This window comes from Thermobia domestica, chromosome 15 (genome assembly GCF_964235325.1).
Source record: "Thermobia domestica chromosome 15, izTheDome1.hap1.1, whole genome shotgun sequence".
Classification (NCBI taxonomy): domain Eukaryota; kingdom Metazoa; phylum Arthropoda; class Insecta; order Zygentoma; family Lepismatidae; genus Thermobia; species Thermobia domestica.
The window spans coordinates 131,629,008-131,643,171 of NC_137468.1; the positions used below are offsets into that span (position 1 = coordinate 131,629,008).

The following is a 14,164-nucleotide window of genomic DNA, read 5'->3' on the forward strand; positions in this document are numbered from 1 at the left end:
CTTGCAGAACTCTGGTGCCGTTACTGCTTGAGCTAAAGGAAACTTTGACGTGGCACTTGCGGGAAAAGGGGATAAAGTCTGTACGTATTCCTGAAGTTTCTTCGATCGTGGCTATTGTTGCCACGAAAAGTACCGCAATACAACGAATCTGCGATAATTGGAATAAAATCATGCGTATACAATGTGAAGGATTTTTCAAATCCATTAATTAAATTTTATGTATGAGTTAATAAATAAATGTGCTACACGAGTTAAGGAAAAAATAAAGGTTTATTTAAACAAATAAGAGTAGTCTTTAATCTTTATTTATGTACGAACTATTAGTTCGACTCGCAATTCGTCCAATAAAAACAAAGCGCTACTAGCACTGGCACAAATCCGAGGGGAGGCGAAGGGGATTATTCCCCCAATATTTCGATTTGAAAGTGTTTTTTGAGGAGAAATGTGATGATTTGTGTCCGACTGCCACAAAGGAAAGTGGGATGAAATTGATATCCCTTGGTGTATAATATACAACAGGTTCATTGCAGAAATCAGATTCATCTACAGTAATATGAGTCTCATCTCCCCTCCCCCCAGAATAAGCCTCTAATTTGCATCGATGGCTACTAGAGCACTACCTGAAGAATGGAGATTCCAACTAAATGCAATTCTGATTGCACATGTAGTTGCTACATACTGAGGGCGCGATAATTCGAATTTCAATGCTAGTAATCGAAACTTTGGTAATAAATTATAAAACGAGAATCGAGAGTCGCGATAATCGAAACCACGATAATTAAGAGATACATCTGTATTTTATTACAAAAGTTCATGGAAATTTACAAATAATAATTAATATTAATAATTATGGAGTATTCAAAAGACGATTATAAAATACCGGTAGAATTAACGTATTTAAGAAATTGTAAATAAAGACTTCAAGGATTGCCAGACCTTACATTTTCCGTGAGTTTTAGGTTTCTAACGTTATATGTGCTTATCTTTCCTTTAAAACTATTTCTCCCGTTTTTAAATAAATAACAGATATTGATTCCTGGATAGTTTTAAAATGTTTTGATACATTTGTACGAAAAACAATATTTTTTAATTAGGGAAATGATGCCTCACACAATGTTAACAACGCAACTTAACGATATAGCTTAATATTTAAAGAGAAAAAGCAAAAAGATGTGCTTTTATCTTCTATGTAACCTGCGCCCAAACCTTATGTTTAAAAATAGTTTGTTTCTAGCATCTTAGCCTTTGCTTGTCAACGTGTCCGGATCATATCACAGTTTCGACCGATCGTGATATACTGATATCAGAAAAAAAAAGCTACTGGTGTGAACTAACAAAAGCAGAACTCCAAGTGGTTGTGAATTTCGATTCCCTGCATAGATTTTTTTTAACGTATAGAAAAGGATGTGACACTCTTAAGAGGTGCAAAATCTTTATTAAAATACCATTAAAAGGCAAAAAATTTGAGTAACATCCTTAGTTGTATTTAAGTTTTGTATCTCTTTCAGTACTGAGGCTATGATAAGAACCTATGGCTTAATATGGGATCCCAACCTCCCTTCCACCGGGAATTGTAATATATCCTACTTTTTGTATTGCAATTATTTTTAACGACAGTATCCCAGTTTCCAAGTAAAACTATTCTACGTTACTATGTGAAACAATACATGTATTTGTTGTACGTGAATTCTGAATATCACATATCTTTTTGCTCTTCCCCAAATTTGTAAAATCTTCCTTTTCTTTATCTTCTGAAAAATCTGACAACCCTAGCCTCAATTTATGAAGAAACCAAAAGGTTCATTGTTCTACCATATATGCAACACATGCATTTGCACGAGGCGGCAAAATCTAGCATAACTATATTATTTAAAATAAATATTTCTTGGAAATAGACTTCATGATGATGATAGTTAAATTTACTAAGCTGGCCTTCTATTTGAATACTACATTCATAAATCATGTTTAGGTCGCATTAGTTTAACGTCACATGGACAGTGTTAAAGCAAAGGTCAAACAAATCCCAGCATGAATTACTTGATTATTGTCAAATAGAAGAACTCAATTCTCGAACAGTAGCAAACACCCGTTCCGTTTAGTTAGTTATCACAGTTTTGATATGAAAACTAGTCTTGTCTTCGTCACATACAAATTCCTTTTCATTGAAGGTAGAAACAAGTTATTTTTAATTTTTTTTAACAGATGTACAAGGAAAATCAACAAATAAAGATAAAAGAGCTACTTGCACTGGAATTGTGAACTGATATATTCACATTGAAGCTCAATATTGAATTGTATGAAAAAAGGATAACTATCTTTCCACTGCATGTGTGTTTGTTTTATCTTTCAATAACATAATAGATTATCATTTAAAGAATAAAACAGACACAATGAGATTGCGTTTGTAGTTATTAGGGTTTTATGAGTGCGAGTACTCTTTTCCTCATTTTCGTTGTTCATGATTGGGTATCGTACTTAGAATTGTAGCTTTTAAGATTTGTTCTTTCTGGAGAAAGGGGAAGGGAGAGCAAATTATGCCATTGCCTGGGGCGGTAAATTGCTTAGGGTGCAGTAGTATCAAAAACTGTCATTTGATCATATTCTGTGCGAAATTCGATGGCTATTGTTTCTATGATCCATCTTCATATTACTCTTTAACTTCTGATAAATGGTTTGTTTCCTTGGGGCTTTTCAAATAACAAACTTGTAGAAGTGAACGCATATTTACCATTACCATTCAAACAACATGTTCACCCGTCTGAAACTTTCGATATTATTCACGGTACTGTTAATAGGTACACTCATGTCCAAAATTATTGTCGCATGTCTATAAATATGTTGTTGTGGGAATAAAATTTGATAACGAATTCGCCCGGTATTTCTTATAATGTTAGTATCTGTATAATCGGCAAAGACATGTATGTGGCAAATTTCATGTCAAAAGAGCAGTAAATAAGAACAATAAAACGAAAATAAAACTTTCTTGTCCATTTAGCATCATTTTATTCTACTCATTGTAATTATCGTATTTATAATTCTCTTCGTCTGAAATTTACCACAAATGTACATTTCCCGATTATGCGCATAGTATCAGTATTAAAAGTACCCTGCAAAACCATTATCAAATTATATTCTTACAAGAAGACAGTTATAGATATGCGACAATAATTTTGGACATGAGTGTACCCTGAGAAAAAATGTATGTGGCATACGTAAAATCGTATATTACATTTGTAAATTCTGTAGTTTTTGGACTTAATGTACAGCAAAAGTATAACTGAAAGCGTATAACGTACATGTTTTACAATACTTTCCGTGTAGGGGAAAGTGGGGGAATACCACGCACTTAAGGTACATTTTCCAATATCTCACTAGAAATCAAACAAATTAACACGAGGAAAATGTATGTTGTAACTTAATCATTCTACTTTTATATTCGGTCATTGGTAGTGCTCCTTGATTTTCATAGGTTCTGTAAAAATAAATTTTGTTGAAAACGAGAAACGCGTGGTATTCCCCACCACATCGGGTAATCACACGCATTTCATCGGGTAATGGCACCCATTAATTACTAGCGCAAATTCCTTAACGTGAAGCATCAGAATCACTTTCCAAAAACTTTACTTTTTTGTTAACTGTACGTTTAGGTCTACTTCTAATTTGTTTCCTCAAATTGTCTTCATGTTTTCCACCAACATCGAATTTTCGAGTTTTCTTCTCAACTTTGCTTTCTTCGCTTACTGCTCTTTCTGAATTCAGCATCTTCCAATATTCGTTTGATTGAAGTAGAGGTTAAGATTTCTGAACGCTTTTTGTTATTTCGAGGAGTTGACTTGGCAGGCCTGGGGATAGGAAAAAAATTGTGAGACTTTCACAGCCTTATTTTGTAAAGAAGACGGTTGGACTTGACTATGATGTGATGGTAACTGATGTGATGATGTTCCGGGTAGTTGACGTTCTCGATTTAGCTCTATTTTCGTGGAAGATAGTTCTTCATTTTGGCGTAGACCTATATTAGTTTGAGCATTGGAAAGCAATTGAGAATTCACTTCTTCAGAACAGTAGCGTCATTTTAGATTTGGCTTGGGGGGGGGGGGCAATATCCCTTGATATAAGTAAAATTTCGCGTTTTTCACTGACTTGCTACTACTCTATTGATAACATCTATATAAATCTCAAACTCAGGGGGGGGCAAATGCCCCTCCCTGCCCCCCTAAATGACGCCTCTGCTTCAGAAGTCTCTCTTTCATCTTCAAGTTCTACGGCCTGGAGTTCCTAAGTAGCTTCAAAATCTTATTTTTTAAAAGTGTCCGGCAAATACCCGCTTGTTTAAAACCATTAACAGCTTTCTCCATATTTGCTGCTTTCAGATAAGCTCTATTGAAGATCTCAGCTAAGTCATATGAAGAAATTAACGTAGCGCTTCGCAAACAGTGTGCATTCTTGGTTAAAATATGTTTTAAGGGAAACAAAACAAAGTGATGTCTAGCGGTTGAAGTTTATGTGAAGTATACGGTGATATTGTAACCATAACAATTCTTTTCTCCTTACAAAAATTGTAAATTTCTAATGAAATATGATTCGTATGATCATCCAAAATAAGTAGGACTGGATCACCTGTTATCTGTTTCGCAAAAAGAGCAAAATGTTGCAGCCACTAGATTCATTGCTCCACCCACGAATATATAGATCCACTAGATTGTTCTTTCTGCAGCTGAGGTGACATGCGTTTTCTTGGGTAGATAAACATAGGGGGTATGTAAAACCTGGCAGCTTTGTAACGGTTTTACCCCTTTCCCATGATATTAGTGCTCCGAGCTGTTTCACTCCCTTTGGATCCAAAATATGCCCTGTTGTCTATACTGTGAATATACCTGTTTCGTCAATGTTAAAGATCGAATCTTTGCAAAAAAATATTTTTCGGTAACTTCTGTAAGGTTCTTAAAATACCCTTTCACCTCTTCTTCATTGAATTCGTCGACCCTGTTAATACTAATTGCTTCAGGTTTCTTTAATATTATCGTTGAATTGTTCTTTAAAAACAATTCCAACCAATCTTTCCCAGCAAGTAGACTTTCTTTATTCAAATTGTGTTTGATATTATTAGCTTCTGCGTATTCATAAGGTATTCTGCGTAGTTCAATTAGAGACATTCCGTAAAACAACTTGGCTAAATGTAAAGCGTGATCAGCAAGTTCCACTTTTTGTGTAGAGCTGAATACAGCTTTTATTCCCATTTTCTTAGAACAGACAGTCCCAACTTTCATTTTTGTTCTTAATGTAGCCTCATGTATCCCAAAAACATTTGCTACCTTTCTAATTTTTCTTTGGTCATTTATTGCTCCTATGGCGTTTGGCAGCTGTTCCAATGTCCATTTGCATTTTTCTGTTTCCCTAGTATCATGGCATCTGCAATATACATAAAAAGGGAAAAGAAACGCAGTATAAACATTTTTGATAACTGCTTCGTGAAGGGGCAATACCACGCACAATGGACGACATGCGTGCAATTCCCCCATTCCAAGTCGAGAAAGAAAATTTGGACCTTCAGCCGTTTCACGTCGTTTCATATAAATATATTTAGCACGAACTTACTACTAACACACAAAGCTAAAACACTGTATACACAATATAAAAATCAACGAAGTATTGCAATACATACTTCTAAATCTGTGAACGAAGTAAATTAGAAGAAATTACAGCAAAACAACATTTCGCCATGCCATGAACCACACCTAGCAGCAACTGGCGCCTCACTGATGCAATATGTCTTTCATAGTCTAAACTAGATAGTAGCACTAATCTGAATCAGTTTCGAAGCATTATAACTGAGAAAATAGGGTGCGTGGTATTCCCTCGTAGCGTGGCATTCCCCCACTTTCCCCTAAGTGTTACATCTGTACGTACTTTCCATATGAAACAGTATAGCCAATCAGGATCTCACACACAAATGAACGTATATAAAATACAGTTGACGAAGATAACATACATACACACACACACACACACACACACACATATATATATATATATATATATAGGGCGATTCAATAAGAACGTACCAGGCCTATATCGCAGCTAATACTGCACGTAGAGCCTTCAAACAAAAAATTGCATTACCAAATCGTATGTGTAGAATGCAATAAAAATAGTAGCGAGACCAGTGGCGTCTCGTGTATACTTCCAACGGGGGACAACTTGAAAATTTGAAATGGAAAGTGGTATAACTGTTGGAATCGTTCAAAAGAACATTAAATGTCATGCAACTTTTAGAGGACAAACTTTGTCATATCCTTTCCCATTTAGCCGCTAGAGGCGTTGTTGCAGACTTGTATCTGACTACCCGTAGCAGGCCTTTATCTCAGCTAATAATGCATATAGAGCCGTCAAACAAACAATTGAACTACCAAATCGTATGTGTAAAATGCAATAAAAATAGTAGCGACACCAGTGGCGTATCGTGAATATCTCCAATGGGGGTCATCTGCAAAATTTGACATGGAAACAGGGATTGGTTATGCTTCCATTGAAACAAGCGCACAATGGGAGAAACGTCGAGAGGAACCACGTTATCATATTTCTTCCTCGTTGGCAGCAACACGGTCACGGAGAACGGATTTTTCTCTGTGCAGAAGCTGTGAATTGAGGAGAAGAAACAAACACTACAATCACAAACAAACTTAATTTTTAAATCATACCCATTTAAAAACATAATTGTACATAAAGAAACTTGTTATTATCTATCATTGAACTTGTATTCTGTAATGTCATCCATTTATAACGTCGGTGAGGAGCGAAGTGGCATAACTCAAAAACGCAATTTTTATTTATGACCACCATTTGTATTTATTTAATCTGCTCTATCAACCACAAAAAAATATAACAAATTTTAAATTATCGGAGATATGAACTTTCTTAAAGTGGTGTATCTTGAAATCGGTTGAAGGAAATAACGTTAAACGAGACATTTTAGGTCACTCCCCTGTAAAATTATAGAAATCAAGATACGCCATATACCCTATAGTCCCTTCACCAGTGATAATTTATTTGCTAATTAAAAAATATTGCGTTAATGTTTATTTATTTACAAATAAATAAATACCGTATGAGACCATTTTACTTTGGAACATTAATAATGTCATGGAAATGACTTAGCTATGGTTTAAATTTAAAAATAGTGCCGCTTTTGTCTGATAAGACAGAAAACTAATCAATAAGCTTCATACCCAGGTACGGAATTCAAAATTGCAGCCTTCAAAGCCTTCCAAGTAAGAAACAACAAAATTAACCATACAGCTCCTAACGCATGGACGACTTTGTTGACTGTATATCAACTTGACAGCCTTCACGGGGGCAACTATCCCTATTTAGTTATCATCATCATATATCAATATTAACAGTATTTTTGCTCCTTTGTTGCCCACTGTGTCGTATGTGTTTTCTATGCATAGGGTCCAGGGTTCTATCTTAAATGGATTTCTTTTAGAGGTCTGCACGGGACGGACTTTTTAGCCCAGACCCGACTCGACCCGTGAATTTACAATTTGAGGCTCGACCTGAGTTCGAAATATGTTTTAGCATTTAGGCCCGAGCTCGTATGTATCAAATGAGACCGAAAAAAGCCAGAATTTCAAAAACATAATAATTTGTGCAAAATTGTATTTTTATTTACAGTAATTAGTGGATTAATTTTGCAGTTGTACAGTATGGATGTTGTACAGTATATTTACAAAGTTATATATATATATATATATATATATATATATATATATATATATATATATATATATATATATCGTTGTATACAGTATATTTACAAAGTTAGGCCCGAAAAGGCCCAAGAAATATGTTGTACATTTAAAAATTCACAGCCCGAGCCAGTGTAGACCTCTAATTTCTTTGCCAAGCACAAATAGTTCGATGTTTGTTGTGTTTTCATTGTAGGTTAGCGTCTCTTTTCAGCACCGAGAATATGTGAAACATAGACTTACATTTTAAGATGAAATCTATGTACCGTAATGCGTTCAATGATTTCTCACTGGGAATCAAAGCCGGACCCTGAACTCTAAAGACACGCGCGTTAGCCACTAGACCAGGAACCGAAAATGGTTCGAATTCCATTCTGTACAGTAGCTCTCGTCCCATGTAAGTTCATAGTTGTTAAATCAATCAATCAATTGTACTATTCTTTCCCGACTTAATTTTTGTTCTTACAGCATACAATCACATTGTTAGAATAAAATTACTTCACAACAAATTGGATAAATAGTTTCTTTCTGTCTCTCTCTCTCTCTTTATTATTATTATTATTATTATTATTATTATTATTATTATTATTATTATTATTTTATTATTATAATTTTAATATTATTATTATTATTTTAATATTAAGCAAGCAGCAAAACAAAGATTTCTTCGTTTTATAACAGTGAATATTTTGCGCTGCCTCTCTACTGTCGCACATATTGAATTTGTGTTCACTAATCTTAATAATAACATAGAAATGTTGCACCTTCGTTTACCTCACTCTTAATGGGTGAAGTTACAAAAATGGCTTATTATTAAAATCTCCCACAGTGTGTGATTATGACCAGGTAAAAGAGCACCTGAATGAGTCAAGCCATTTCTGTATATCTCTCCCTCAAATAAACACCAGAATGTAGAACAAGAATTAACACTTTCACTTTGAGGGTTGTAAATCATTATGCGAAATGATTTCTACATAGGTTTCGCCACAGCTTCTGAAAGAATAAATATGGCTAATATAAAACTTCAAGCAAATTTCTGAACGGCCGTTTCCGGTAGTTTAATGGCCGTCCCTCTCCGCTGGTTTAGCAACTAGCGCGTGTGCCTTTGATATACGTTGTTCTGGGTTTGGTTCCCGGTGGGGGAGCTTATCTGAAATTTTAACTTTCCTAGATATTTCTGTATTTGTCCCTGCCATGTTAAATAGAAAATGGTAAAGAATGAAATCAGGAAAATGAGGAAGATCAATTAACTGACAAATGTTCTATTAATCAGTTAACTATATATAAGGTGACTACCGTAAGCTTCTTCGGCGTACTGGTTCCCAGGTTGGATTTCCATTGGTAGAGTCCTGAAACTTGAACGCATTATCATCTTTCGGATTCCACCTTAAACTGTATGTCCACGAATCATACAGCTTTCGGGGCTGAAAAAGATGTTAAATTCTAATCCAACCAACCAAGTTTGTGAATGAGAAAAAAAAAGTGAATTAGAGCAATACGTAATAAGCCTAACAGTATCATTTAGTTTAACTAATTTTTAGACGACTTAACAGTGTTAACATTTTCAAGCGAGCATCGAGGAGTCAATAGTAACGAATACACTGAGTAATCATTTACTGAGTCTGTGGTGTTTCGCGTTTTTAATATAACTTTCACAAGTAAAAAGGCTATTTAAAGTAAAAATAGAGGGGAAAAAAGGGAAAATGTAGAAAAGTTATGAATACAGATTTATAATATGCGAGGAATTGAATAGAATATGTGATAGAGCTGAAGTGGCATCAAGAAAGATAACAATAATAAGTTCTGAGAACAAGAAAGTTCTGTTAACATTTGATTCAACAGAAAAAGGAACGCAGATATTGCAAAACATTTTACAAGACATTATTGAGTATGTACTTTTATAATAGTGAATATGTACTTTTTATAATAGTTGAGGTCATAATGAAAGGAAAATTGTTATATGTGAATAAATAGATGTAAATATTGTATAATCTTTTTCAATACTTTTTTTTTTTACTCGAGATTTCTTCATAGTTTATTAAAATACTTACCAATATATCCTCACAAACCAATATATGTTGAAAGTTTGGATTGATCGAGCTCCTGGGCCTTTAGAATTTCATTTCACCCCCACCCCCCACCTCCCGTTATGAAATCCTGGCTAAACGAACCAATATATGTTCCAGTAAAATTGTTTAGAATGATCGAGCCCCTGGTGTGATGACCACAGCATTTCATGCCTCGGACCCCTCCCCCCTTCACGAAATCCTGGCTGCGTGCCTGCGGAATGCATCTATTTAACTTGTAAATACTAAAGTACTATGTTTGGTAAATATTCTTTAATTTTTGAACAATTTGGAGAAATTTGAAAATCTGCACATTTCGGTAAATACTTTTGATCAAAATATGAATCAGGTGTACCGGTCACTTCATTTGGAAATTTAGTTGAAAAAAAAACACTTACTTTTCTGCTTTCCGTGGCCGCTGAAGACGGCTGAGAGACCAACGTGGTCACCATCTCGAAGCTCATCACACAGTTACACTTGTCCCTTTCGCCGTGTTCGGCTATAGCCAGTGAATCTTCAATACTACTTCTTCATCCCATCTTGTAAAGGCCACTCCTGCCTCTGGTGTCACGTGACTACTGTTACCTGTAAACGAGGGAGGAGTTGTAAGCACAAAGGGGATGGAACCTGTTTTCATTCATAAAAAGAAAATGTATTCCCCTCTCCCTCCATGTAATACAATATGAACTGAATTATGATCCCGTTGACAAAAAAAAGTAGTTTATTTATTAAGATGCATGGAAAAGAAATGAGAAAAAGAAGAAATTATCGAAAACTTACAACCGCTGTGGTAGTTACGACTTTGTTGTTCTGAGGCAATAATCATTCTCTATGGATACCACTTGAGATGAATTAGATTCAGTTAAAAAAAAAAGCACTGTCGTAACTCAAAATAGATTTTTAATTGTTATCAATTTTTAACGTGTAATAATTGCAATGTGTATGTATTTAAGAAAGACTTTGTCTGCAATAATTATTACTATACATATTGAAATAACGTTACAATCTTGAAAAAGAGACAAGATAATGAAGTTCCTTTAGATATAACAAATTTCTTTGGCTTACTTTTAAAATTGACATTTCAGAGTTACGACAGTTTTATTCTGGGGGTACGAATTGTTACTATAGTGTTTATCATTTCTCAGATTACCACATATTTATATCTCTATATCCATATATCTATATCCAAGGGCGGATCCAAGGGGGGCTACGGGGCTATAGCCCCCCCTTGACGCTCAGGTTTACACTGGATAAAATGGGCTTCAATTCTGCTTTACACTGGATAAAACGGCAAATTATGGTTTAGCCCCTCCCTTGATCATTTCCTGGATCCGCCACTGTCTATATCTATCTATCCATCCATCTATCTATCAATATATATATATCAAGGACTTTGTAGTGGGTTGTTTTTGTTTTGCTAGACTGTTTTTCACAATATATACTGCTCACCATTAAAAATGTAACACCAAGAAGGAGACAAATTAGGAGCGCCAAAGTTAGCAAACAGAGACCTGATGGTATATACAATATTTATGAACGTCGCGATGTGGGAATTTTGTACTCTTAACAATAAGGTTTTTGGATGTTACGAAGTTCACTGGTCTAACGCCACTGTAATACTCTCCTTATGCAGACTTTCATTCCCTATATGCGGTTTGAAAATATTCCCTCGTCCTACCTTCGCATTGAAATCCACGAATAGAATATCCATATGGTATCGCGGGAGTTGGTCAAATACCCGTTCTGCTTCTTCGTAAAAACTGTCTTTTATATCGTCATCCTTATATTCTGTTGGAGCATATACATTTAGAACAATAATATCACAGGGACCTTAACGGTAATAAACGAAAGTCTATCATAAAGAAATTCAACCCGTATAATTGCTGGTATTATTAGTTAAAGATGAACGAAAACCTCTGTTCCTAGTTGGTGATTTTTACTTTCTTCCCCGTAAAAGAACGTCAAATTTTCGAGCTTCACTGCTCCTTTTTCTTCCCATCTAACTTACTGATGTCCTATTAGGTCACTAACTCATTCGTTACGGATTTTAACGTGCCTGCCCTATAGATATATTCTTATACATATTCATGCGGCCGCCCAAAGGTAAAAGGAAGTATATACATTTTCCTTGTTTTGAGAAAAACAGCAAAAAGGTAATTTTTGATAATTAACGTTACTGTTAAAGACTGTTTTCTTTTCGGCATTAATGAATACTAATTATTGATATTAGTACGTAGTTGTACTGAAAAATATAAAAAATAATGCAACATTTTTCAAAGGAAGTTACTTCTTTTTGATTGCTACCGAACGATACTTTCAATACTTGACACACCAATAAAAGGAAGTAAGTGCAGCTACGTAACCACCTTCCGGACCTGTCTCCCTTATTGTCCCACCAATGAGTAGATATTTTCAGGAGACCTGAACTTACCTGATAAAGACACCAAGGGACATTTCCAAAAGAGGATTACAGAATTGTTCCCAAATCGCCCACCGGTTTCAATAATGAGATGAGCGATAGGCACCGAAAGGTTCGGATGCCGTCTGGAAATCCTCACGGACGATCAGACGGTCACTCAGACCAAGACGCACACAAAAATTATTCATACATATAACAAAAACACATTAAATAAATGACATTATGCTTATTTATTAAAATACTATTAAAAAGTAATGTAGTAGAGAAACAATCACAACGCTCAACACTGAATATATATATATATATATATATATATATATATATATATATATATATATATATATATATATATATATATATATATATATATATATATATTGCCGGTCAAAAGTTTCCGGACAGGCGCTTCAACTTACATTTTAATTAACTAATTAATATATATTCAATAGGGAAAACTACCAATTCAAAATATTTTGTTTGTGTAAGTCTCGTAAAGTTTGTAAAGTTGGCGATTATTTTAATTAAAAATAACATGATCAACATCATGAAATAGCTTTGCCTGATCGAGGTACGATTAAACGTTAGTAGTTAATTCCTTTTTATGGTTGCCACTGGAATATAATTCCATAATATACAGGCCTTATCAGACATAAATAATGTCAGAAGTTTACATTATTAGTGAACAATATTATAAGATACATTGCAGTGACGTTTTAAACACTGTTGTGTGGATTTGTATGCCTCTTTTCAGTATTTGTTGCCGTTATTGTTTTAGACCACGGACAGAGGTAAGATCTTAAGTGAAGGGGCACGCGCTGAAGTGATTGCGCGTCATAATGTGGGCTTTCCTATTCGTCAAATCGCTTTCAAACCGAAATAGACTTCATCTATTCTTGGTGATTCCATCAAGCGTTTTCAGCGAAGACGAAAGAACTTGGACAAAAATTGAACTGGAATGTCTCGTATTATGTCACGTACGAAAGATCGTACTATTGTAGTGTTTAGCAAAAGAAATGCGACTAGAGTGCCGCTACTCTCAAACGTCGATTCACAGTTAATAACTGAAATATTTATAGGGTGACTACGATTAAATTCTGATTGGAGTTCCGGTGCAGTAAGTTCCAAATTTCTTTTGCTAAACACTACAATAGTACGATATTTCGTACGTGACGTAATACGAGACATTCCAGTTCAATTTTTGTCCAAGTTCTTTCATCTTCGCTGAAAACGCTTAACGGAATCACCAAGAATAGATGAAGTCTATTTCAGTTTGAAAGCGATTTGACGAATAGGAAAGCATTTGACGGATTATGACGCTCAATCACTCCAACGCGTGCCCCTTCATTTAAGATCTTACCTCTGTCCGTGGTCTATAATAATAAGGGCAACAAATGCTCAAAAGAGGCATAAAAATCCACACAACACTGTTCAAAACGTCACTGTAATGTATTTTATAATATTATTCACTAATAATGTAAACTTCTGATATCATTTATGTCTGATAAGGCCTGTATATTATGGAAATATATTCCAGTGGCAACTATAAAAAGGAATTAACTACTAACGTTTAACCGTACCTCGATCAGGCAAAGTTACGTCATGATCTTGATCACGTTATTTTTAATTAAATTAATCGCCAACTTTACAATAGATCAATAATCTTTCATTTTAACTATATGTAAACATTTTACAAAAAGGAAAGACGTCTATTATGCTCATGAGATATTATTGAGACTTACACAAACAAAATATTTCGAATTAGTAGTTTTCCCTATCGAATATATATTAATTACTTAATTTAAAATGCAAGTTGAAGTGCCTGTCCGGAAACTTTTGACCGGCAATATATCCCTCCATTCCAAAAGAAACCGAACTTTTGAAAACAAATAGTACCACTAGTGCCATCTGTTGTAATATTTTACCGGTAGATG

General features: G+C 34.7%; 1 protein-coding gene across 1 annotated transcript in view; it reads right to left on the bottom strand.

Moving 5' to 3' along the window:
• Nucleotides 1-10,375, bottom strand: part of LOC145671238 (protein hairy-like) — a 66,881-nt gene extending 56,506 nt beyond the window's left edge. The window contains exon 1 of the mRNA XM_081740139.1: nt 10,213-10,375. Within this exon, the coding sequence (XP_081596265.1) occupies nt 10,213-10,278 (66 nt within the window). The 5' untranslated portion in view covers nt 10,279-10,375. The remainder of the gene's footprint in view (nt 1-10,212) is intronic.
• Between the last annotated feature and the right edge of the window lie 3,789 nt (nt 10,376-14,164).